The sequence below is a fragment of the Malurus melanocephalus genome, unplaced genomic scaffold, assembly GCF_030028575.1.
Source record: "Malurus melanocephalus ecotype Western Australia unplaced genomic scaffold, MMel_1.1 scaffold_237, whole genome shotgun sequence".
NCBI lineage: Eukaryota > Metazoa > Chordata > Aves > Passeriformes > Maluridae > Malurus > Malurus melanocephalus.
The window spans coordinates 487,671-512,695 of NW_026623469.1; the positions used below are offsets into that span (position 1 = coordinate 487,671).

Genomic DNA, 25,025 nt, shown 5'->3' on the forward strand with positions numbered 1-25,025 from the left:
GGACCCCTGGGCCTGGCTGGACTCAGGGCACGCTGGAGAAGGGCAGGGGCCTCATCCCACAGCCCGGAGCTCACCATCACAGTGATACAGACTCAGCAAAAACAAAGAAAACATTACAAATTAAATACTAATTAAATAAATACTATGGAAGACGTTGGGAGGGGGAGGGCAAACGGAGAGGCGCAGTTCTGTAGGGTCCAGTGGGGAGGGGCAGCAGCTCCTGCCCCTCGCTGCCCCATRAGCCCCATCATGGGGTTCCATCACCCACCGGAGCTGCGTGAGGTGGCGYGGCAGCGACCGCCACTGCTCATGGCCAAGGGACCTCGGGGAGTCCTTGGAGGCGAGGGTCCTCCTTGCCCAGCTGGAGGAGACCCTGAGGAGAGGAGGAGCGGCTGCTCAAAGAGCCGGGCCCCCGCTGCTGGCGCTGAGAGAGCTGCGTCCCCTTGGTCCTTATTATTGCCTCGTGATGCTGGGAGCGGTCCRTCCCCGTCAGCTGCTCCAGGCCTGGTACTCCACCGCTGAGCCCAGCAGCTGCAGCAGCTCGGGCTCGTAGTGCACCAGCTCCACAGTCTCTGCTGTGCCCGGTGCCAGCTCRGGGCTCGCTGGCACCTCCTCCTGCGCCAGCACCTGGCTGAGGGACACCTGGCGGTGGAACTCTGCCCGGGGCAGTGTGGCCACCTCGAAGTGTGGGAAGCGGGCCTGGAATATGCGGGAGGACAGCTTCAGCCGCTTGAGCACATCAGAGAACAGGAACCAGTTGCAGGGCCTGTGAGGATRGCAAGAGCACCGTGTGTTACGGGTGGAGGGGGCTGCAGGCACAGTGCACACCCCTCTGCCTCCTGGCAYGCTAGCCCTCCCCTCTGGCCCTGGCACTACTCTTCTTGTGCTGCTCCCCCTCAGGAGTCCATGGACTGGGGTTTCATCACAGCCTCACATGTCACAGCTTTTYAAAACACTCACAGCCAGGCAGGGACAGCAGAGTCAAAGTCCTGCCTTCAACAMGGTCCTGGCAGCTTCCCTGCCAGGAATAAACCACATGGTCAAGAAATGGAGCTCCTGGTGTGGTTTATTGCTGGAGGGGATGCTGCATGTCTCCCTCTGCATGGACAGACATGCTAGCAGGCATAGAAGTCTGCTGAACAGAAAAGCAGTGCTTTGGTTGCTGCCTCTTCCATGTCACCCTTCTGTCCCAACAACATCCATCATGTCACAGGGGGTGCAGGTGGGAGCATTGCTCCAGGGACTGATTTAGCCATATGGAAAGAAAACAATCTACTCACAGACATCAGTGTGAGCTGCTGCTGAAGGAAAATGGGGCTAGGGGCAGGATCACAGAGATGAGAGAGGAGATTCCTGACAGGTATGGCATAGGCACATACAGGGCACCAGGATGTGCCTAGCCATGGAGAGTGGGGGTGCCCCGACGAGCCTTTCCTGCTCCCTAAGAACATTTCAAGCTGTGCCAAGTGAGGCAGTGCTGCTTCTCTAGAGCCACCACCACAACCTCCCCTCTGCTGCCCAGAGAAGCTGTGGCTGCCCTATCCCTAGAAGTGTTCCAGGCCAGCTTGGATGGCGCTTGAAGCAACCTGGGATAGTGGAAGGTGTCTCTTGCCCGTGGCAGGGAGCCCTTCCCAGCCTGACCCATTCCAGGATTCTGTGGTGATTCTATGAAAAAAACCACCTGAGATACASAAGCAACTCTTAACCCCGCCAGAATGACCGAGTGCTGCTGCCCATGCTGGGGCTGCAGCCACCCACAGGCTCCTGCTCTGTGCTCCAGGGTAAGGTACTCACCCCCGGCAGACGGACACTTGGAGGTTGTAGCTGGGAAGAAGTGGCTTGTCTGAGAACTCAAACATGAAGTTATCTGCTTCTTGCTCCTCTTCCTCCTGGTCTGAGCTCCCTGGAGGGTTGAGTAGCAGGTCGCAGCCAATGGTGTCCTTCCCCTCTGYAACAGCAGGACAGAGGTTGGCACTGCTCAGTCACATACCTGCCAGTGCTGGCACTCCCTGGCCCCCACCATGACCCACGGGCACCTTCCCACAACATCCAGCAGCCATGTGAGAGCCATGTCCTGCCTGATCTCCAGCCTCTTGTCCCATAGGAACACGGAGCAAGAGCTGGCTGCTCTGCACAGAGAAATTGCTCACTGACCAAGTCAGGTGGAAAGAACATCCTGAGTCAKGGCAGGAAGCTCAGGTATGCTCTGATCCCACATGTGGGACAGGGCACAGCCTGCACCATGAGCCACCCCACTGACACACCCCAGACTGTCTCCAAAATGACCGTGCCCCCCCTCCCATGGCAGCACAGACCTCCTCAGCCTGGAAGAGCCTGGAACAGCAAAGTGGGAGGTGGATGTAGAGAGGCTTTGCCTGCACARGCCCTGCCGGCCAAGGAAGACACAGTGAGCACACTGCTCCTTGAGAGCTTCTCCATGCAGATTCCACCCTCAGAACCTCCAGCAGGTGATCCAGGGGAGCCAGCACCCCTGTGCCAGTGAGGACAGCAAGGCTGTGCCAGAGACTGATCCAACCAAGCAACAAGCATAAAGGGAAATTTAGGTTGGATATATGGAAGAAATTATTCCCTGTGAGGGTGGGGAGGTCCTGGTACAGGGAGAGAAGATGTAGCACAGAGAGAAGCTGTGGCTGCCCCATCCCTAGAAGTGTCCAAGGCCAATTTGGGTGGGGTTTGGAGAAACCTGGTATAGTGGAAGGYGTCCCTGCTCATGGYAGAAGAGTGGAATAAGATAATCTTTAAGTCCRTTCCAATTCAAACCTATGATTCTATGACTTAGAAAAYTTGCCTGGCTGTTCCAGGAGGCATTTGAGCTCCAGCAGGAATTGTGTCCAGAGGGGATGAACAGCAGGCTGGATCCCAAACCATTTAAAACCAGGTATTTTTCCTATTTACCAATCAGAAAAGCTCCTGTTGAAGAGAAGCTTGCTGCCTGGATTTTATTATAAAGAGGTRTGAATATTCTTAGGTTTGTAGAGTAGTTTTGTCCCACTGAGATAATATAGGAGGACTCCAGAAACTTCCAGATAACAGRTAAGATTCTGCAGAGATTAGCCAGGCCCGATGTGCCCATGAGCAAATAAACCAATCATGCAAAAGTTCCACTCCGTGAATGAGTTAAAAGGCTGAAAAAAAAAATCTTCTGGTGTACAGTATGAGGAAGGTCCACACACCCAGCTGCTCATCCAGCACAAGTGGGATTCCAACAGAGGAACAACAGCAGATGACAGTAGACACTGGCTCAAGTAAGGTATCAGGGAAAAACAGTAATTTCCTAGTGCTGCACTAAGAAATAGGGTGCTGAAATCATCAAAACTYGCTGTAGAATAGGACAAAAATAAGTGTCATGGTTATTGATCCAATGTTGCTCAAATGCCATCACTGAAAAACCTCAGATTTCCTGAGCARCTCAGAAACAAAATAATTAAATGCATTTAATGTGGCAAAAATAGGGCCCAATGTCTGTCCTGAAAGCTCAGTCCTGTCCGTCTGCCCGTGCAAAGGCTGGGACAAGAACAGGAACATCCTGTACCACCAAGGGAGACAATCAGGCACAGCAATGCCTGTCCCAGGTGGAGACAAATCCCGGACTGGGACTTTGTGTCTGGAGCTCCAGCGCACCAAGTGCAGGACACTGATGACTTTTCCACATCTTGGAGAGCCCACACCCTGGCTTCCTTCATTTTCCTTCTGCCCCCAGAGAATTGCAGACCTCAAGGACAGCATTCCTGCCTCAAAGAATAGGAAAACCTCAAGCATGGCCTGGGATTTCTCCTGTCCCCTGAGGGACCTRGGTGCTTCAGCTGGTGGAGCTGATGGAAAAAAGGGTGATTTCCAAGGCCTGATCCACTGGGGGAGGAGAGTTGTTTGCTGCCTGTGATGACTGGGAGCAGCTCAGTTATTCCAGAGCAGAACCAGGTACTTCCCTGCACTGGGTAGTACCTCTTCCAGGTGACTCAAGGTGACTGCTGAGGTACCTGAGCCAAAAAAGGAAATTTCAGGACACACAGTAAACAGGCTGTAAAGAAACCAGCCCCACATCCCAGGCTTGGGTATCCTGCTTTTTCTGAAGCTCTGGCAGTGTCCAGCAGCAGTGCCTGGCACAGCACAGGTGACACAGGGCTGGCACCACCACTGCTGCTACTGTAAGCTGATCCCAGGAGGATGGGGAGAAGGGTCCCTTCCTGTGCTTGCTGGAAACAGAGCTGGCAGGGTAAGGGATCACTTCCCAGCTGAGTTAGCTCCTGCCTTGGCAGGCAGCCTCCCAAAGGCAGCACTGGGAATGCCCCACGGATGGGGCAGAAGAAGGGACAAGTCCTTAGACAGCAGCTCCAACTTGGGCTCTCTGTGAACTGAAGTTGGAAATATCCCACAAGCAACATCAAAGCCACAGGGCTCTAGAATCTTTTACACAACTAACATTTTTCCAGGGATCATCATTCCGTGTCTGGAAGAACCTCTGTCCACCCCAGAGGTACCTGTTAAAGTCTGGAGCACCTGAGGTGKGAACATCAGCCCAACCAACACTGGAAGGAACTTTCTATGACAGCAAGGATGAAATGATGCTTCCAGGGAAGGGTAGAGGAAGATCAGYGTGGGATTGTCTGACTTGCTAACAGCTTCAGGTTGCCCAGTAGAGAAGGAAAACCTGGCAGATGGTATCATGTGAACAACAGAGACTCAGCAGAGATACATCCCCAGTGGCCAGAACTTGGTGTGAAGGGGAAGGGGAAGAAGTTGGATGTGTTTCATCTGGAAAGATATGTTTCAGCTGGAAGAGGCTGGATGTGTGTCACAGAGATAGTGGTCTTTCACCACCCAAATTTGAAGAAATACTTTAAGGTCCAGGGGCAGGAAAACAAGTGCCATCGCCGCCCTCCCTGTGGAGATTTTCCCTGTGTTAGCCCAGGGTCCAAGAAAAGCCCTTTGAGTAATGAACCATCATCACTGTGGCACTCCAGATCCCCTCCACCCTTAAGGAGTCGGTGATGGTTTGCTTACTGAAAAAACAATCCTTTTCTTTTTGCCTGCAGGGGTGGAAGACTGAAATGTGGGGAGACAGCAGCTTCCTCCTCCCAAGCCAGGAGCTTCCAGAGGAAAGGACACTAAAGAATGGGACACAGGTCCCCAGGAACTCAGTAGTGACCAAAGAGAGCCAAACTCTTCTACCCGCAAATTCACATGCCATCTTCCTTCCTTATTTATCAGAGAAATCTCAGAGGGAATCAGTGATAAAGCAAAAGGGGTACTATCTTTAAAAATATCGCAAAGAACAGCTATTTTTCTTTGTAAAGGCTTGTGACAGCTTTGAGAGTGAGWAATTCTGAGGAAGGAGGGAGAGGTTTGAACTGTTCCCCTGGCAGGCCTGAGGTGCAGGAACCTACAAGCAGCACTCTCAGGAGTGCAGAATTTCTCCTGTTTCAGAATGGAGAGACAYCAGGGTCATCCAAGGACAAGTCCTCTACCAAGAGCATTCTCCTGAATGTATCAGATTTTTTTTGTTTCTAGATGGATGTTGGAAGTATGGAAGTGTGCAACTACCATCACAAAGCAGTCTCTCAGCCTGCCAGTGTAAATACTCCAAGTCATTACAAAGAGCTCAGAGTGCTGAACTTGGAAAGGCTGGAGGGACTCCAGTGCGCCACCRGCCCATGCCAGATCCAGAACATCTTCCATTGTAACCACAGTTTTGAGGAAGTGACAGTAAAGGCAGAAGTCAGCCCTTCACTGGGAAATCCCTGGTGTTGTAAGAACAGGACCTCACCTGGATACGCATTTCCCCTCCAAAGCAGAGGAGAGGGATGGACAGCTCTGGAAACCTGGAAGTTCAACATTTCTRCATTTTGAAGGAATGAATACATCCTTCACCTTCCTTGGTTAGCAGGGGAACTACAAGAACTGCTACAAGAATGACATGCTCGGGATCGACAACCAAAGACCCTCAGGAATCACCAGCAGCACCTGGAGCCCAGTCCTGCACTTCAAGAGATGCACATAYTCAGCTTCCCAAAAAAGTCCCTTCCAGGAGCAACTCCCAGCACACATCACCACGGCAAGGTCTCTACTCAAACYGTGGGTGCAGAGGGGGGTGGCCAAATGCAAGGGAATGATGTGTTTTACATGGCATCACCTCCTGCTGTGCCTCCACTGACCCAGCCCACACTGCACGCACCGAGCACAGAGCTGCTGTAGAAATCCCAGGCTGTCTGAGGATCTCCGTCACTGCGGCCCTGGAGATCTGACAGGTAATCTAGAGAGGGAAAATCGAGAGGGTTAATGGCTCAAAGCATCATCCTGGTGTGCATGCCACAGATCCAGGGGGAGCCACTTCACCCCTGCTGCCTTTYCCCCTTAGGCATTAGAGCAAAAGCTGAGCCATGGCAGCAGCAAGGGTGTCCCCACTCAGGAGAGGGTACCACCCCAGGCTCCCAGCCAGGACATGGGAGATGAAAAGGGAAAACAACAGACAGTGTGAAGTGGCTTGGAATGAAAGATTCTTAGAGCAGTCCTGAGCTCCAAAACACCACCCCCAAAACCTGTTTGAGTAGTTTGAGTCTGGAGGAGCTCACACAGGCAGTGGGCAAACAGAGTTTTTTCAACACTGGAGATTTTCTGTCTTGTCTCTGGGAGCCACCTCTGCYCATCTCTTCCTTGCTGTTGTGGAATACCCACAACACTTGTCTTGCGTGTACACAAATGGCACCAAACGCAGCCATAGGGATCCAAAATGGCTCTTTCTGCCAGCAGCAGCATTTGGGCAGGGATCTTTTCACTTAAAGGGCAGTATTTTTGGCAAGAAAAATCTGTTCACTTAGGTTAGGCAGCAGAACTAGGGACTGGGGAACAGCATCTCCAAGCAGAGATGTCTTTAGTTGTGTGACCACAGCACCGCCATCTCCTTGCACACTGAAAACTGGAAAGTAACTTTTATTTTATACAGGAAACAGATACAATTCTATAATTAAAGTCTGGATTAAAACCATGCTTGTGTGACAGGACAGAGCTAAAGGTTGAGTCATCTTCTGCTCAAGCCCTTTGACACCCAGATCTGGCCCTGTACACTGCCAGAGGGAAAGGACAGGAGCACTGTGACCCGAAACCTGGCACTTACCACAGAGGAAGCGCTTCATCACATCGCTGGTGGCCAGCTTCACTGCTGTCTGCCCAGAGTATGTGGCCAGAGTGGGATCAGCACCATAGGAAAGGAGAAGCCACATGGTTTCCAGGTTGTCGTTCGCCACTGCATCATGGACAGGCCTGCAAGGGCAGAAGCAGAAAGACCAAGAGTTGGCTAAGGGAATGCTCTGGCTTGGGTTAAGATCAATTTAGTGATGACCAGCCTGAAGACCCCACCTTGCTCCCTGCCCCACACCAGCCTGGGCGTGCTCCCCAGCTCACCTGGTGCCGTCCTGGGCGCTGCAGTTGACGTTGGCGCCGTGCTGCAGCAGGATGTGCAGGATGTCAATCCAGCCACGCGCGCAGGCCTCGTGCAGGGCCGTGTAGCCCGCGTTGTCATGGTGGTTCACGTCACTGCTCTTCTTCTGCAGGCAGTACAGCACCACRTCCTGCACAAGAGCATGGCTGTGAGCACCACTCTGGGTGGGGCAGCAGGGGCACACAGARGAGGGCACAGGACTCACCTTGTAGCCCAGGCGAGCTGCTCGCTGCAGGAGCGTCTCCCCTGCATTCTTGTTCACAATCAGCCGCCGAGCTCCGGGAGGAATGTTCTGGGCTGGGGGCACTTCAGGGGAACTCCCTGGGCTGACCTGATGGGACTTACAAAGTGTCCACAAGTCCTGGGACTTCTTCGGAGAGCACATTTTGGGCTGGTTGCAGCAGCCTTTCCCCTGGGAAAGAAAGGAATACAACTCTTTGGCACATGTGGCCATGAATCACAGGAGTCCCCTTCTCCCTCTTCTCCCCCTAACGTGTTCCCCTCGTCCATTCAAGCCATACCTTCCTCTCATCACAGATCCCTGCCAGGTGTTTGGTTTTACATTTGCGTTTTCCTGATGGTTTCTCCAGCTCTTCTTGGACAGGAGAGCTGCCCGARTGCTCCAGGAAGAACCCATTCCGAAAGTCCGTGCGTCCTTGAGATTTCCGGGGGGATGGGGACAGCCTGCTCCTCAGCTGTAGCTCTGTGCCTTTGCTCTTCCCAGACTCCTTCTGCTTTCGGTGCCTACAATCTAAAGGACAATCGTGAATGAGGAGCTTCTGCAGGTACCCCACTGAAGATCACCCAGACCTCTGCCACTGGCAAGACAAACCGCTCATCTCTGAGAGCTGCACAGAAATCAGAGAAGCTGTGGCTGCCCCATCCCTGGAAGTGTCCAAGGCCAGGTAGGATGGGGCTTGAAACATTCTGGTTTAGTGGAAAGTGTCCCTGACCATGGCAGGGGGTGGGACTGKATGAACTTCAAGGTCTCTTCCAACCCAAACCTTTCTGGAGTTCCATGCATCCAAATCCAGTCCCAGGGAAGGGGAAGAAGAAGTCACTGCAGGATGGAGAAGCAGAGAGAAAACACATCCCAGATTCTCCAGTCTGGGATGAACTCAGCATGGACATGGGAGACCCAAAGACAGAAAGGATCAGGATTCATTGGGAAACATCTCAGAGAGGCAGGATGAGCAGGAGCTGTCTGTGAACATTCAGTATTTGCTGCCTAAATAAACAGGCCCTGCCTTGTCCTCTCTCATCTTCCCTTGAAGTTAAGGAGCACATTTAAGTTTTCATTAACATGCATCCAGTTAAGAAAGCACCAGGATTCCCCAAGGGAAATCCAGCCTTGTCTTCCCTACATTACAGAGAGTTGCAGGTTTCTTATCACAGTCCTGCACATCACACAGAAACAGGTGCTCAAAGAAGAGCACCTGGAACAGCAACATCACAGAGCAAGAACACAACAGCAACAGGAAACAAAGTATGTAAGGAGAAAGTAAAGGCTGTGAGCAAATCACAGGGCTTATATGATGCTGCACATCTCAGGTGAGCAGTGCTGGGACAGAACAGGTACAACGGTCAAGCCTGTGCAGAYGAAGGGGCAGAGGAGGCACCTGCACTGTGGGGTCCAAGCCATAGAGTCCCAGAACGGTTTGAGTGGGAAGGGACCTTAAAGCTCATCCCATTTCACCCCCTGCCATGGGCAGGGACACCTTCCCCCAGACCAGGTGGCTCCAAGCCCTGCCCAACCTGGCCTTGGACACTTCCAGGGATCCAGGGGCAGCCACAGCTTCTCTGGGCAGCCTGTGCCAGGGCCTCCCCACCCTTACAGGGAAGAATTTCTTCCTTATATCTAAGCAATCCTTATATCTAAGCTCTCCACAGCTTTGGGCCTTTTGTTTTGAATAAACCATTTCCWTTCTAGGTGTGGGTCTGGCAGATGTCCAGTGGTTTGGCTCAAGGGACCACAASGATAAACTCCAGGAAAAAAACTTGCCAACTAATAGGGATACTCCTGCCTCCAGTGCCACAGYAGGTTTTGTAGATCTCCAGGAGCAGCATCTTCAGGCTCCATGCTACACTGAGATTCTGGATTCTCTATGTCAAGCACCACACATAACTTCYACTTATGTCCAATTATTGCTACAAAGTGGGGACTATGAATTTTATACAGAAAAGTACAAGATACCATGGCAGAACCACAAATAAAATCTCAAAGCCAGCACACTCAGGTACTGTCATGCTGTTGTGGTCTCCATACCTCAGGAAAAACGGAGTGGGAAGGGAAAGGCAGACAAAATGATGCAGGGGTGGAGATACCACCCTGCAAGRGAGGCTGGGAATCCTCAGTCTGGAGAGGAGAAGGCAGAGAAGGATGCGACCAAAATTTGAAAAAATCCTGAAAGGGTGGATCAGCTGAAAGCAGGAATCCTGTTCACCCAATCCTATAGCACGAGACTTACGGGCACTCCATGAAATCAGTAAGACATAAGTTAAAAAGAGACAGAAGAAAGGACTTTGCACAGCATGGTGAGAACTTCAGGACTCCACTTCCACTGGAGATGGCTCCAGGCCACAACTTCTGAAGCCAAATTACAGCAGRTCCCCCATCTGAGGGCTGAGTAAGCAGCCCCTGAGGGAAACTGGACAGACAGACAAATACTCTTAACAYACATGGTAAAGCTGCTGATCAAACCCTCCTGAATACTGCTGCACTCAAARCTCCTTGCAAGCTCCTGTTCTGAACAGGAGGCACCTGAGAGTGCCCATGTGTTGCAGAGACTGGAAACCTTGTTCCTGGTCTGGCAGCCGCTCCCAGACACTGCAGGATAGTGTAACACTATGCTGGAACAGACATAATGCTGGGAGGACAGCAGTCAACTCTGCTCCCCACAGCAGCAGAAYAGCACCGAGCATCTCCACCTCTCCTGAGCTGTGTTAGTCTGAGCTCAGACATGGCAGAAGGCAACAGGGCCTTGTCCACCTCAGGCCCAACAGGAGCACAGCCCAAGAACATGGAGGGAGGGCTGATACAAATGCTGCCCGTGACAACTTTCCCCCCAGAGGCACCCCCAAAGCTAAGAGCCACAGCCAGGTGCCAGCATGCACCGAACCACTGCACACCACTGGACAGATCCCACAGCCTCGACGGTCCCTGCACAGAGAGAGGGGACCACAGGGACTGCTGCCCTCAGGGACAAGCTCATCATGGATTTAGGTTTCACGCAGGGTCTGGCGGTGGCAGGGGAAGGTGCAGGAACAGTGGCAGAGCAGAGATAGGCACAGGTGGGCACAGAGTGYTCCTCCTTACACTGACAAACCGCAGAAGGGGTTCCCCAATCACTGCACCCTTGCTTATTCTCTCGCCCTCCTGCTCCCGGGTGCAAATCTGCAAGTCACTCTCATAAAGCAAGACAAATCCCAGAGCAGCCCAGCTGCATCGGGATGGCTCCACGTCCCCCCGCATCAGCCCAGAATGCTGAGCACRGCTCCCAGGGGCCCTGCTTGTCCAGAAATATTCCACTGTGCTACCTCGTTCCAGTCTCGTTTTCCCACGGCCTCTGTCTTAAACTGAGGGTAACATCAGTGTCTAATTAGCCACATAAATTGCTGTTTACTGCTCTGGAATTTACTGTAAATGTTTTTGAAAGAAGAGCTGATCGACTGAAGCAGCCCATGCTGTGGCCACCAAGTCATTAAAAGTGAGAGTTTCATCATTACAAAAAAAAACCTGAAAACCAAATCCCCCCAAAAAKTCCACACATAACAAACAAAAAAATTCCCCTGCTGGTCCCCCGTTTAGTACCAGAACCCCCTTCCCAGGTTGTACCTGCTTTGGATTTCCGCCTCCGGTGGGGATATCCCACTTGCTCCTCCTCCCGCTCAGTCAGATATTCCCCTGTCTGGTATTTCCGACTTTTCTGCCGTCTCCTTTTTTTCCTTTTAATGTGGCCATCCTCTTCCTCYTCCTCCTCTTCCTCTTTGGGCTCCCACAGCTGCCTGGGTGACTCTGCTCTCCAGGGCAGCTCCCTGGACCTCCTCGTATGACAGCTGCTCCTCTCAGACACAGACCTGTCTCTGTCCTTGTCCCTGCGGCTGTGGCAGCGGGATGTCCTGTGGGATTTGCGTAGCTTGCGATATTTCAAGGATGTCTCCTCCTCCTCCTCCTCCTCCTCATCCTCCTCCTCCTCCTCCTCCTCTTCTTCCTCCTCCTCTTCTTCCTGATCCTCCTCCAGCAACGGCAAAATCTCCTGACCACTCACATCACACTCTCCTGTCACACCAGAAGAAGAGCCAGCAATGCTTCCTGCAAAACATGGGATTTCTAGCTGATAAAAAGCCAAGAGGATCTACAAGGCAAAGCCTCGAAGCAGGACAAAATGCAGGGACAAGGCCACATGGAAAGGGAATGCTCCCAGTCCAACCAGGACTGTCACCGAGAGCCCGARCACCAACTCACCCGACTGACTGCGTGTCCGGCTGCTCAGCACCACCGGAATGAAATCCCGAAAGTTGTTCTTGGGCTTCTTCTCCAAGCAACCTGTGAGGAAAACAGAGCCTTGAGAAAACAGATCACAGACCTGTGACGTGGAAAGGGCAGTACAGTGTTACCATAGCAGGGACTGCTGCGATGGGACAAGGGGGATGGCTTTAAAGAATAGGTTGGTTTAGACTGGATATAGGGAAGAAGTTTTTGACAATGAAGRTGGTAAAGCACTGGCACAGGTTCTCCAGAGAGGTGGGGGATGCCTGGAAATATCCAAGGCCAGATTYGACAGGGCTTGGAGCAACCTAGTCTAGTGAAAGGTGTCCCTGCCCATGACAGGGGGTGGAATAATGTGAGCATTAGGGTCCTTCCCAATCTCCTCCACTCTGAGAGTCTGATCATGCTGAAGCTCTCTTTTGGATCCCAACCCAGCTCCAGAGGCCATTTGGCTTCAGGGGAGCAGCAGTTTGGTCCCTCAGGCAGCCTGTCCCTGCAGGAACCCACTGCCATGCCCACAAGTACCTTCCTCGTGGCTGTCTCCACGGTGAGCCGGAGATGGGCACTCAGTCTTCGCTGGCCTCCTACGCTTACGCTTTACCCTGAGGCTGTTGTGATCCGTGATGGCACCCAGGCCGCCTCGGCCTTCCCGGCCTTCCCGCTTGCCAAGCTCATGCGGATTGTCGTGGTGYTTTTGCCACTGTGAAGGTAGGACACAGGCTGAAGCTGGAGCTTCTGACTGACTGAGCTGGAGTATGACAAAAAGGACAAAACTCTACCCCTACTGATTACACTGGTATCCTCCAGCATTTCTGACACTCCAGATCAGTCTCTTCCCTGGACAACCTGCAGCACAGGTACATTCCCCCACAGCCAGGCAATGCCCAGGAGCACAGGTAGACCTGTGCCCTCAACTGTCCCCCCATGAGAGCTCCCTCCTCTCCCCCTGCCCCAACTTTGCACTGACCCAGGGGTCCCAGTCCATCCCACAAACCTTCCGACCATGCACGCTGTGGCTTCCTGACTTGCTTGGGGACTCCTCGCCATCCTGGACTTGGCACTTCAGTCTCTTGTGGCCCTGCCTGGTATCCCCGTCAYGCTGCCGCTTGGCCTTGCAGCGTGTGCTGCCCTCTTGCTTGATTTGCTCCGTTCCTTTGAGCTTGGCCTCAGTGAAGGCCTGGGGAGCCGCCCCAGCCCGCAGGCARGTCACTGATGGAAAGGACACGTCACGCTCCACTCGCTCCTTGACCCTGCACAGRTCCACCTGCTGCACACACGGGAGGGGCTCCGTGGCCGGTGGCTCCTGGGAGCCCTCGCAGCCCGGCTCCTTGCGCTGGCCATCTGTGGGCACCTCTGGCACCATCTGCAGGCCCTGCTGCCCAGCTGTGGGCAGGTCATGTGACAAATACGCCGCTAACACTTGGTTTTTGGGTTTTGCATCCAACTGTTTGAGGCTACAGCTCCCCTGAGGAGCCTCAGTCTGTGCATTGCCCTCCTGAGCGGTGTCAGCCTCCGGCTGAGTGCACTCCTGACTCTTCGGAGCATTGTCCAGCTTCCCCTTCCCCCCTTTCCCATCCAAAGCGCTAGTTTGGATAGCTGGACCTGCCTCCAGTGGGGCCAGGTTGGCCTTCTCCTCATAGGGCTTGGGCAAGGCCCGGCAGCTCTTGCTCTTGGCCACAGCATCCTGTTCCTGAGATGGAAGCCGGGGCAGCCCCTCCGGCAGGCTCTGGGCAGCCGCGCTGGGCTCAGCGGGCTGCACGCTTGGGAATGCCGGAAGCTCATTTGCCCCAGCTGGCTTGCAGGGGCTGCTCTGGTTCGGGGGTAGTCCTGCCGTGGAGATACCGATGGAAAGCAGCGGGGTTTGATGGTAAGGAGACCAGCCTAGAGGCAGAAGCTGAGGATTGGAAGGTTTTCCATTGATGGGGCATCGCGGGTACACACTTCCCTGGATGGGATTCCAGGTGGCGATGTCCTTGGACTGACACAAAGGGGTTCCCGAAGCAACTCTGCTGTGAAGAAGTCTCCTGGCAGGATCCTGCTGTCCTTCCGTGCTGACCTGGTTGGCTTTCTTCCCACAGGGAACACCGGCACTGCAGGGCTCACCCTGGTCAATGATGGAGATGGGCTCCTGCTTGGGCAGGTGGCGCGGGTCCCTGCTGAGGCTCATGCCAGYGTCCTTGCTGAGCAGCAGTGAGGCCGGCACCGGGTTGGCGACGCCGACGTAAGTGCCGGGAATGGTGCTGATGAGCGTGGTGTTCTTCACCCAGGAGCCCTGCTCACCGTTGCGCAGGAATTCAGGAAAGATGACCAAGGGCGGGGTAGTGCCAAGGCACGAGGTGACGCTGCTGCCCGCGGCCTGTGCCGCACGCTGSGACTTGGAGAGGACGGTGGTGAGCAGTGCTTTGCCACTGGTGTGCACGGGGGTGAGRATGGGCATGGGGGGGGTCTTGCGCTGGCTGGGCGGAGGCAGTTTCTGGCGGTTGGACTTGGAGGAGAGATCAAGGGGCATCTCACTGCACTCTGGGGATGAGACCATTTCACGCTCCAGCTGGGGAGGGGACTTCAGAGGAGACAGGGAAGTGGCAGCCCCTGGTGTGTTTGTCTCAGGAGCTGCTGGGGCTCTGGCCTGCACGGTGCTGCCAGAGGAGGGAGCAGTGCTCCCASTCGGTGCTGCTGGTGGAGCCTGGCTGGAGGGTAGGGCCGGGCTGGTGCTGGACAGGGGAGCGCTTTCAGACACAACCTGGGCACTGCTTATGCCCGAGGGTGGGGGGCAACTGAGCTGATTCACCTCCACAGACACCACTTTGGCATCTGAAGCCAAGGGCCTGGTGACAGAGAAGGTGTAGGGGTAGGAACGCAGCTCTGGGGAAGCGATAATGCCTGGAAGGCAACGCTCGTGCAGGTAGGAAGGCAGGACAGGGAGGGTGAGTGTGGAGGAGACCCCCAGGGTGGCTGGTAGTGTGGCCACGCTGAGTGGCTGCCCACAGCTGGGCGGGGGGATATACACCAGTGACTGGCTTGGGCTCAGCACAGCCCCAGCCTGGAAGGACAGGGGCAGCTTTTGCATAGCAGGGGCCTGAGAGGGGGGAAAGCAAACCCTGTTCAATGTGAAGGTGGTGGGAGTGGAGGCAGAGGTGTTGCAGCTGGAGACAACCACAGACAGCGTCCCTTCTGCCAGCACACCTGACCCTTGTGCTGCAGTGCTCGGGGGCACTTTCTCATTGCCAGCTGGCTGACTCTCTGGAGCCATAGAGCAGGCTGGGGCAGCATCAGCCTGCTTGTCGCTGGGAGGATCTGCYGGTGTCCAGGCAGCATCAGCACCACTGCTCTCCTGCTCCACAGCTCTGGGGGTTGCTGGCTCCTGCCCTCCGCCATCCCCCTGACCTGCCAGAGGGCCCTGGGCATCATCTGTCACAGTCTTTCCCACACACTCCAGGTTTGGGCTGGGATCAGGTGGCTGCTCCTCCAGTTTGGGTCCAAGCTTCTCCTCCACCTTGCCATCAGCATCCAACCCCTGGGCACTGCTGCCACCCGCGCTGACTGCTGTGAGCTCCACCTGCAACAGAAGGGGAGAAGGTGTTCCTGGGAGCTGTGCAAGTGGCATCCAGGGAAGCTRGAAGGATCTGCCCACCCAGGACACAGAGACAGAAACAGCAAACGGCTCTGCCTAAAGGAGAACACAGCTTTGCCTCACTGCATTCCTCTCAAGAAGGAGCCCATGGAATCCATTAGGGAAAATGCCCCTGCTTGGTCTATTCAATCAGGGAACGGCCTCCTTGGACCCAGCTGTGCAAGCAAAGAACTCACCTCGGAAAGGCTGCCGCTGACACAAAACTCCTGAGACCCCAAGTGCTGGGAGCTGCTCGTTTTAGACTCCTCATCAGAAATTGGGGCTCTCCTAGGTGAGGAAGAAGACACAGCATTATGAAACCCCAAAATACCCTCCCAGCATCCCACTCCTCCCTGCCCCTGCATGGGACAGTAGAACAGCTCTGCACCTTCCTTACCCACAGCCGCCCAGACTCACCACGGGCCAGCCCACCCTTCCCCAGTGTCACAGCCTGGTGTCACACACCTGCTCCTGACCTCTCCATTTCACATTCAGTCCCACCACACCTTTCATCCTCTCCTGAGTCTCATTCCACTTGTCTCTTCCTCCACAGGCACCTCCTCATTCCCGTTCTTCTTGCTTGCTCCCTGCCCTGGGACCTCCAACGCAAACTAGCTGCCAGTGGGGATCTCGCTCTAGTGCCAAAGCTCTCTGGGCTCAGGAGATCTGGACAGGAGCAGCAAGCATCCCAATCTGCCATGTCTGGTTCGCCTTTGTCATGTCTGTACCCGAATGTGATTCTTCAGTAGAAAGCCTAGATTCAGCACAAGGACTGTGACCTCCTCGGGACACTCCTTCCCTGGTGGTGTTCACCAGACAGTACTTTCCTGGTGTTTTAGGAACATTGGGACAAGCTGCTGGTGCCAGGACGAAACGGATAAAGTTTGGATTCCGTTGATGGCATAATTTCAGCTCTATTTTCTCCCTACATCCTGGGCTTTCACAGCAGTCACRGACATGAGCTATGGGCACCAGACTCGTTTTTGGACTCTGTACCCCCAGTGCTGGGACCCCATTGCATACCCCTAGCACCAGGATCCTGCTCTGGGCTGCCGCAGCTCTGGGACTCTGCTCCGTACCCCYATTGCCAGGAACCTTCTCTGTACCCCTTGCAGCAGGACCCTGCTCTGTTCCCCCAGTGCCAGGAACCTGCTCCGTATCCTCTGCACCAGGATGTTGCTCTGTTTCCCCGTCACTGGGACGCCACTCCGGGTTGCCTCAGCCCCAGTGCCGCGATCCTGCCTGTGGGTGTTTCCGTGCCATCTCCACCGACCTTTGGGTCGGCGATAGCCCGGTCGRTCCCTCCAGGGGCTCCCGCGTTCTCAGGGCTCCCCGGCCTCCCATCACAGGCAGCGGGGCGGGGATAACGGCCGGGGCCGAGCCGTCTCAGCGCAGCACACGGCGCGGGAGGAGCGGGCCGAGAGGCCGGAGCGGGCGGGGGTCCCGAGGGTCCCGGGGTCGGCGCGGAGCCGCAGCGGAGCGGGGCCGAGCGCGAGGGGGCGCCCGAGCGCAGCCACCCGCCCGCAGCTCCGCGGGGCCCGCCCGGGCACGGCGCTCCCGGCGCTTCCCGGAGGTTCCCGGCCCGCAGCTCGCCTGCCGCTACCCGCACGGGCGCCGGGACTCCCCTGCGAGCTCCCATCGGCTGCCTTGAGGCAGCCCTAGGGGCAGTVCGTGGTCCCCGCCCGGCCCTGCCAGGGCTCCTCCCGGGGCAGTGCGTGATGCCGCCCGCAGAGACGGGGCCCGAGCGGTGCCTGGAGATGGGAATCGGGGACGGTAGAGCGCCCGGCCGCATCCCCGTCCTGCCCAGACACCTCCAAATTTGACGTCTATTACAAGCTCGGAGCAGCGTCGAGACGCTCGGCGGGTATCGCCATCGCAGCCCTTATCTGCGGGACACAGGGTGCCCGGTGGTGCTGCGGGCGGCAGATCAGCGCTGCCGAGCCAGAGCTGGGGCTCATCCCTGCCCACCGCTGCTGCACCGGCCTCGGGGATGCCTGCCAAAACCCTCGGCACTCGCGGCCAGGAATGACAGCCACACGCTGCCTCGGTGCACATCAAACTTCCCTGGCTTTGGCAAATGCATGGGACAGAGGCGGAGGCCTTGAGGAAGCCACAAACTAGGCAGTTCTGAGAATAAGACCCCTGAGCCACGGGAATGAACAGGCAATGCAAAGCCACAGAGCTTGGCTTGATCGATCCTGCCTCCCAGCCACTAATCCTCCCTAATCTCCTGTTTGGTGGCATGTCACAACTCTCCCATCTGATCATTTGGTTTGGCACAAACCCTCCAGGGACACCAAAAGCTTTTAGTTCAAGCTCCTTCCCATCCTTGGCCATTGAGAGCACAGGCCTGGTGAAGCCAATAGCATATGGAGACAACTTGGCCTCATCACCATCAAACTGTGGAGGCAATGTAACACACACGGGGCAACAGATCCCCTGCAGAGACCTCTGGCACTCTCCTCGCTGAAGCATGGGATGTGGGAACCCTCCCAGAATGCCATCATATCCAACACATCCACCTCCTCCCTGTGGCTCATTTGCACCTCAGGCCATTTTAGACCCCGGTAAAAAGGGGCTGAGTCAGCACCAGCTCCCTTCTCACAGCCTCTCCAGGTCCTTAAGTGGCTTCCTCATCCCTCCTCTCCCCTGGCTGCCGCCCACGCACCTCACCTCTCCTCGTTGAGGCCACACATGCGAATCCGCTCTGTGCTGGTCCAGTTGTGCACCCCGCTGTAGAGAGGTGCTGTAGAGATCATGACAGCTGCTCCTCACCCTCCGGGACCTGCTGGGGCTCGAGGGGCCACTCCGCCTGCAAAAGGGAAACAGAGGGTTGGGAACCCTCTCCAGGATGATAAATTCAATGGTGCTTCTGGAAAGGTCATCCCCAGGCAGATGGGCAACAACACTCTGGGATGCCAGAGGTCTGGAAGAGGGCTAGGACAAATTAGCAGTGCCTTTGGACAGRATCCACCATCCACTCATCTTCTCATTAAACACTGTATCGCCAAAAAACCATTGGCTACCCCAAGAGTTTCACATAAGTGTCTTGACACACTCACGTCCTTTGAAGCACTCCCCCATTTTTCTTCTCCCTCCAGAGGAACCTCTAGCACCAGAAGATGCCAGACTGAGCTGTATAAGATACAGCACTGAAACTTCAAGGCTGCACCGGATTCTCTTAAAGTAGCCCATGGCAGGTCTAGCGGCAAAGCCTCATAGAAGGAAGRTCCCTCTTCAACTTGAGGGACCCTGGAGAGAGCAGAGGTTTGCCAATGGTGCTGCCAAGGGTTTATCCCCTCTTTCTGTGAGGAAGGTGCTGGTTTTCTTTGGAGTTACAGGTGGGAAAAATGAGGGAAYCCAGAGATCCAGGAGCATCCACGAGGTACCGTCAGCTGGGTGGAGCTTTCAGGGGAGAGCATTGCAGCCAATCGTGCAGCACTGGGTGTTAGAGCACTGAGGAGCTCTGCTGCTCCAAGGAAAAGGCAGGGGAGGAAGAKAGGATCTCCTGTGCTAACAAGTGGACTCAGCCAAACCAAGCAGGATTGACTGCAAAAGCGAGAGAATGCCATCAAGGAAGTTCAGGGAAATACTAAACCCTGGAGGTRAAGCAGGCACAAAGCCACGGCAACRCTCTCAATGCAGCRGTGGGAGTGGGAATTAGMTGGAAGCAGCATGTGATCCCAAATCTCTGTCGGTTGTCTTTTCCCTGACAAACTCCTGGCGACATCAGCTCTGCATGGGACAAGCTGCAGCTTGTGCCATGAAAGGAGCCCCAGAGGGACCTGCCGGCCAACAGCTCGAGGGACGAGCCATGGGACTGAGCRGCTCCTCTGAACGCAGCTGCTGCTGGGTGTCCTCACTGCAGCCTGAACGTGACAGTGGGGATCCTCCGGAGAGGAAAAAAGGGCCAGGCATAAGGAAGAAACGGGGGCAAGGCAGCTGGTGTGCCAAAGAGAAAGCGGCAGACCCATCTGCACGTACAAGGGCACAAGTGAGCAAACAGCGTACGGAAAGCAGAGGTCAGGGGAAGAGAGGAAACCTGCTAAAACACACATTGTGAGATGTAAGAAATCCTCAGTAGCGATGGGGGAGATAGGCAGACCCCGAGGTAGAGAGCAGGGTCATACCCAAAGAGAACGAGGTGGCTTGGAGCAGGAAGGGGAGGAGTCTTTCGATGCTTGGAGAGAAATGCAACATAAAGGAAATAGGGGAACAAACAATCTGCGGGGATTTCACCATCTTAGGCTAAACTGAAAGAAGGGGAGGAGGAAGGTTCTGCCCCCAAGTACAGCAGCAGGACAGATGTTTCAGGAGGAATCAGAAGGGACCTTCTGTGCAACAGGGGAARGGGATGCGTGTGGCTGCACGTGGAGCTGGGGACAAGTGGAGATCAGGTGTGACCCCAGAATAAGTCTGGCAAGGGAGGATTGATAACAAGGTGCTACAAGAAGCTGGGAGAAACAGCACGTTCAGAGTGCCTGAGTAAGAGCTGCTCAAAAGAGCCAGCATGATGGCCACAAGAGAAGAGCTGGGAGATCAACACTGTTTTGTGGATTCTTGGCCTATATCCTCTAAGGACGAGGTGGGACACATGCCAAAGACAGGCTTTTTGCAGGGAATGAAGAAGAAAAAAGGAAAAGAACCCAGATATGCATTCAGAGAAGGAATAAAACAGGGGCCAAGAGTCAGATGTGGGTTCAAGCACAAACCAGTGGAGCAAGAGCATCCTAAAGAAGCAGACCAGGCAGTTTATTGGGAAATGCAGGGATGAGCAGCCTTTTGATGCAACACTGAACCAGAGAGAGTAACTGCAGCCTCCCAGGTCAGAAGACTGTTAGCCGAGTCGGCACTAAGAAACTGAGCAGATCTCCCATCTACACTGGTGCAGCTGGAAGTGACATTAAAGGGATGTAATTAAACTCGTAGGAAACCCTTGGAGAACACAACTAGGRCATGGCTTCACATGCCTGTCTTCGAGCAGAAGAAGCTGTTGAGAAACTATTGAAGCCCTTCTCTCCTCTTACCTCTTCAGTCATGTCACTGCAGTATCCCAGTAAACTTGACCAGGGAGTCGATCTCTCTTTAAAACCTCTTTTTTTTCTTTTTTTTTCCTGGCTGGACTGGTTTTAACCCATACCAGCTCCTAGATCAGCTTCACCAAGAGGGAGAGGGCACAGCCTGGCACAGACTCTACTTAATCCACAACGTCTGCCAAAGGAAGTGTATACGAAACCACAGTCTTATTTTGATTTAGCTAAATAGGTGCTCAGCCAATTCCAATTAACGCCAAAGAAAACGAGTTCAGAATGAAGTAAGAACATCGAGGCATTCTGCGTGGGGAAGCTCACACAGTATTAAAGCACCTTCACCTCCCAAAACAAAAYGTGGCCTAAGAACTGTGAGCAAGGAAGGTGCTCAATATGCTTGATGCCAACAACAAGCCCTTGGAGAGGTTTGCAATGAAACTAATATGGTGAATTAAAAGAAAAGGGGATTTTGTTCATTAAGGCAATACATCTCATCATTTCGCAAAAGGAAATGATGTTGCTCTGCAAACCCGCCTCTTCCAGGCTCCAGGATAAGCAAAGCAGATGTTTTCCTTGCAGTGAAAGCTTGCTTTTACTCAGGTTAGCAATGGYTACACGTGGAAGTTCCCTTGGATTAAGTCAAAAAATTACTCTTCTGAGTAATGATGAAAACAAGTTTCCTGAGACAAAGTTCTCCAAGAATGGATATTTTTTAACCATTATCTCTAGACAAATCTCCTTGCAATGAAGACCTGACAGTGCCAAGACAGCTATCATTTCAGGGCAGGCTGAGCCAAGGTTCCAGGACAGGCTCCCCCGGCATTCACCTACCAGCTCCTAGTGCTGACAAGAACTAAGCTGATGCCATCTCCATGCTGACCCTTGCTAAACTCTGTYCCCTGGCTCTTGGGGATCCCAAGCTGAGTTGCCTGAAGTGAGGCTGCCTAATCATTTCCTGCAGCAATGCTGCCCCTCACACTCAAACCTCTCACCCCAGCATTAATGCAGCAAAAGGGTTGCAAAGTAGATTCTGAAGCTATCCTGCTGCAAGCCACCCTCCTCTCCCAGTGACAGTGATCCCTTGGCCCAATCAGGTCCTCAACCTCAGCTCCTCAAGTGCTGGCACTGGAAAACATGTAAAGCAACTTTTCAGGCTGGCACCAACCTGCCAGTCACGGATAGCTAAGGGTTTGCTTCTCACTGGGGAGTTTGGTGCTGTCGGTGTTTGCCCTCACAGATGTCACAACCATGCTGCCACATGGTCTAACTCACTTTGATCAGATTAACCAGAGCCATGGCCTCCTACAGCACCCACCTTACGGCACCTGCGGTGGAGCCAGGCCTCCCAGCATGGGAAGGGGGCTTTTCCCTGCTCCTCCTAGTGACAGCCTGTGTCAATCACTTCTCCACAGTGCAAACATATCCCTCTGTAGGACCACGCTGCCTTGATCTCCCACAAGAGGCTTTCCACRTATTTTCCTGCTCTGTGCATTTCTGAAAACTAAAACCACTTGCATTTCAAGGCGCTTACTCTTCCTCTTCTCCATGCCAGCCCTGGCACATGMGCTACACACTGTCCTGCTGCACCCTGCCTAGGCAGGTGTGAGGTGRCAGGTACTGAAACACCAGCAGCCTGTCTCAACTCCCGCAGCACAAGGATTCTCTCTGCCTGGGCTCAGGGCAGGCGCATCATCCCCAACCCAGGTGGGACAGCAGCTAGCAAAGACCCAACAAGCAGCAATGTGTTGCACTGCCAGCAACGCATCAGCTGATGGCACGACTTCACCTCGGGAAAACATCAGCTTTGCCTTTCCCCCTGCATGAATGGCAGCCACGGCATGAGCTGGCTCCAGGGGATCCCACTGCGGTGCACTTGGTGCAGCTCAGCTGCTCCAGAGCCTTTATGAACATGGTAAACGCTGCCCAGTTGGTGGTGCCTCCGTCCATGCTGGCACTGAGGGAGGCAGCAGCACAGAGGAAGGAAAAGGACTTCCCAGCCTTAAGGTATRGAACAGAAGAAAGGCTACCACATCCCTTGGCAGCAGGAGATGGGAAGGATGCCGTGGCAGCCCTCCCACAGCACTGTGTGGCTCCTGTGGCTGGGGGACTCTGCGGAAGGCCGGGAGAAATGCACTTTGACCCTGGAAACACACCCGGAGGAGACACCTTTGAAACATTCATTCCCAGAGCAGCGAAGCCTGGAAGGAAGGGGGTTTTATCCCCTGGATGGCTACAAAATATAAAACGAGGTCAGCTGCTGGAAACTCGAGTTTCGGCACTCAGAGCACAGCCGGCCACTTTGACAGGAGCGGGAGCAGCGSAATGAGGTGGGATGTGCACTGCAGCTCTTCCTAGGGGTCCAGTGGGCCAGAAGGGAACAGTATGCAGTGACAGGCAGGTCTCCTTCCCTYGCCATAGTTTGTTCACTTTGGCAATTCTTCGTTGCCATTAGTAACACAGGCAAGGAATTCTATTTGTTTTGATATGTGATGGTCTGGTGTCCATCGGAGGTGCAGAGGGCCAGAGCAAGCAACAATCCCAAGAGCTGCCTGCAGCACCTTAGCTCYGAGCACTGCTTTGGAAAACCCTGTGGAGTAAACTGCTGGCAAAAAATTAAAAATTTAATCAAAAATTAAATAAAAAACCCTATGACAGCCCTCTCAAAAGGCTCACAGTGGGCACGATATGCAATGAGGGAAAAATTTAAACAAGAAAACAGAAAAAAAGGAGAAGAGTCTATCCTATGTTATGTTACCACTCACGCAGAGGTCAGAAACTGTAGCAGAATGGACCAGGAATGACTAAACTGGAAAAAAATCCAGCAAGGATGGGCCAGGCTGCCTCTGGGGCTGTCTGGGCAGAGTGGTGCCCGGTGAGGGCGGCCCCGAGCCGGGTTTGGTCCCCGCTGCCTGCACAGCAGCCCCGGCTGCAGCGGAGCTGAGCCAGGCTTTGCCTACACGCATTTGCTTAAGCTGATTTAAAGACACAGTAACACCACACGTAATTATAGATACTCGGCACGATGAATTGGAAATAAAAAAGAGAAAATCTGTCCCTATTTCAGAAAAAAATAAAAGTTTGCTCCACACTGGGCAATGCTATGAGAATTGGTCCCAGCTGCTGTACCACTGGTGTCACAAAACCCTGGATCATCTGCAACAACCAGGCTGCCCCCACTGAAGCCACAAATTTTTAAGGACTGAAAAAGATCCATTAAGGGAYGACAACATGCAAAAATGTCTCTGACAAGGTGCACATCATCCAAAATACCAAAAGCAGAGCGCAGCCTCCCATGCCCACAAGCCAGGCTGGTGCTCCAGAGCCCAGAGGTCCCAAGGGCAGATSTGAAGGCCAAACCCCACTGGAGCCTGGGCTCTGACACCTGGAATGTGCCTCCCGACCCGGGTGACAGCGATGAGATGGTGTCCYCGACTGGCGCCACACAGCTTCCAGTCATTGCTGCCACTAGGACTGCCTAAACCCAAAGGGCGGCTAGGGCAATGGAAGCAGCACAGTGGAAATGAAACAGAAGGAAGCAAAGAGAAGAAAGAGAAGGGAAGGCTGCTGCAGACAGGCCAAAAAGATGCAGAGGAGCTGCGAAGGGCACGGGATGCACTGGCCCTGCACTGGCACTCATCCCTGAACTCCATGGGATGAGTGTGCTGGAGAGCGGATGTTCTGCGAGAGCAGAAACTCACTTCGTCTCTATTTTAGCCTGGAAGACCTTTTCCCGGTGCTGCTCTGAACCGGCCTCACCCAGGCTGGGATGAGGGTACCGATGCCGCTCGCCGAGGAGCCAGGACCCCTCCCGGTACCGACACGCCGCCGCGGGAAGGCTAGTTTCCTCCCCGGTGAGAGCGGCAGGAAGCGCCGCCTCTCTTGCCCGGTCCCGCCGCTGCCCGGCCATCACCGTGGGCACGGGCGGGGGACCGGCCGCCCCCGCCGCCCCGCCCCGGGCGCCGGGGGGCGTCGGCGCGGAGCGGCACCGCCCCGGCCCCAGCCACAGCCCGCCCCAGGGCCGGGGCCGCGGGGGTTCTCCGGGCGAGCCCCCCGCCCGAGGCGCGGCACGTCCCGCTCCCGAACCCCGCGAGGCCGCGGCACGGCCCACGGCSCCGCGCCACCGCCGGAGCTCCGAGGGGCAGGCAGACCCCTCCCGCCCGGGACACGGCGGCCTCGCGGCCGCTTCGGGGGCTTCGCCCCGCACGCCGCAGCCTTGCTGGGGGCCAGGCCCGCGGTGCTGCCCCGCGCCGTGCCTCGCAGCCCCCGGCTCAACAGTTGCCCCCGGGGCCGCTCCCCGGCGGAGCGTCCCGCAGCCCCGGCGGCCACGGCCGAGCCACCGCGCTGCCGCACCGGGGCAGCTCCGGACATGGAGGTGGCGGCGGCCGCGCTGCCCCCGGGGGAGGGCTCTTCCGCCACCGCCCGGCACCCGGCCGGCCGGCA

The 25,025-nt window shown here is 55.0% G+C and overlaps 1 protein-coding gene across 1 annotated transcript; it reads right to left on the bottom strand.

Moving 5' to 3' along the window:
• Positions 1-109: 109 nt before the first annotated feature.
• On the bottom strand, positions 110-19,160 carry BCORL1 (BCL6 corepressor like 1). The gene is made up of 13 exons (XM_057375003.1): positions 18,229-19,160; positions 15,753-15,843; positions 12,940-15,501; positions 12,471-12,645; positions 11,922-12,002; positions 11,292-11,768; positions 7,978-8,207; positions 7,662-7,868; positions 7,420-7,586; positions 7,133-7,278; positions 6,194-6,271; positions 1,795-1,948; positions 110-766 (listed from the first exon to the last, which is right to left on the bottom strand). Exons 1-13 carry the CDS (start codon positions 18,312-18,314, stop codon positions 490-492), a joined length of 4,731 nt encoding a protein of 1,576 aa, XP_057230986.1. The 5' UTR covers positions 18,315-19,160; the 3' UTR covers positions 110-489.
• Positions 19,161-25,025: the final 5,865 nt, after the last annotated feature.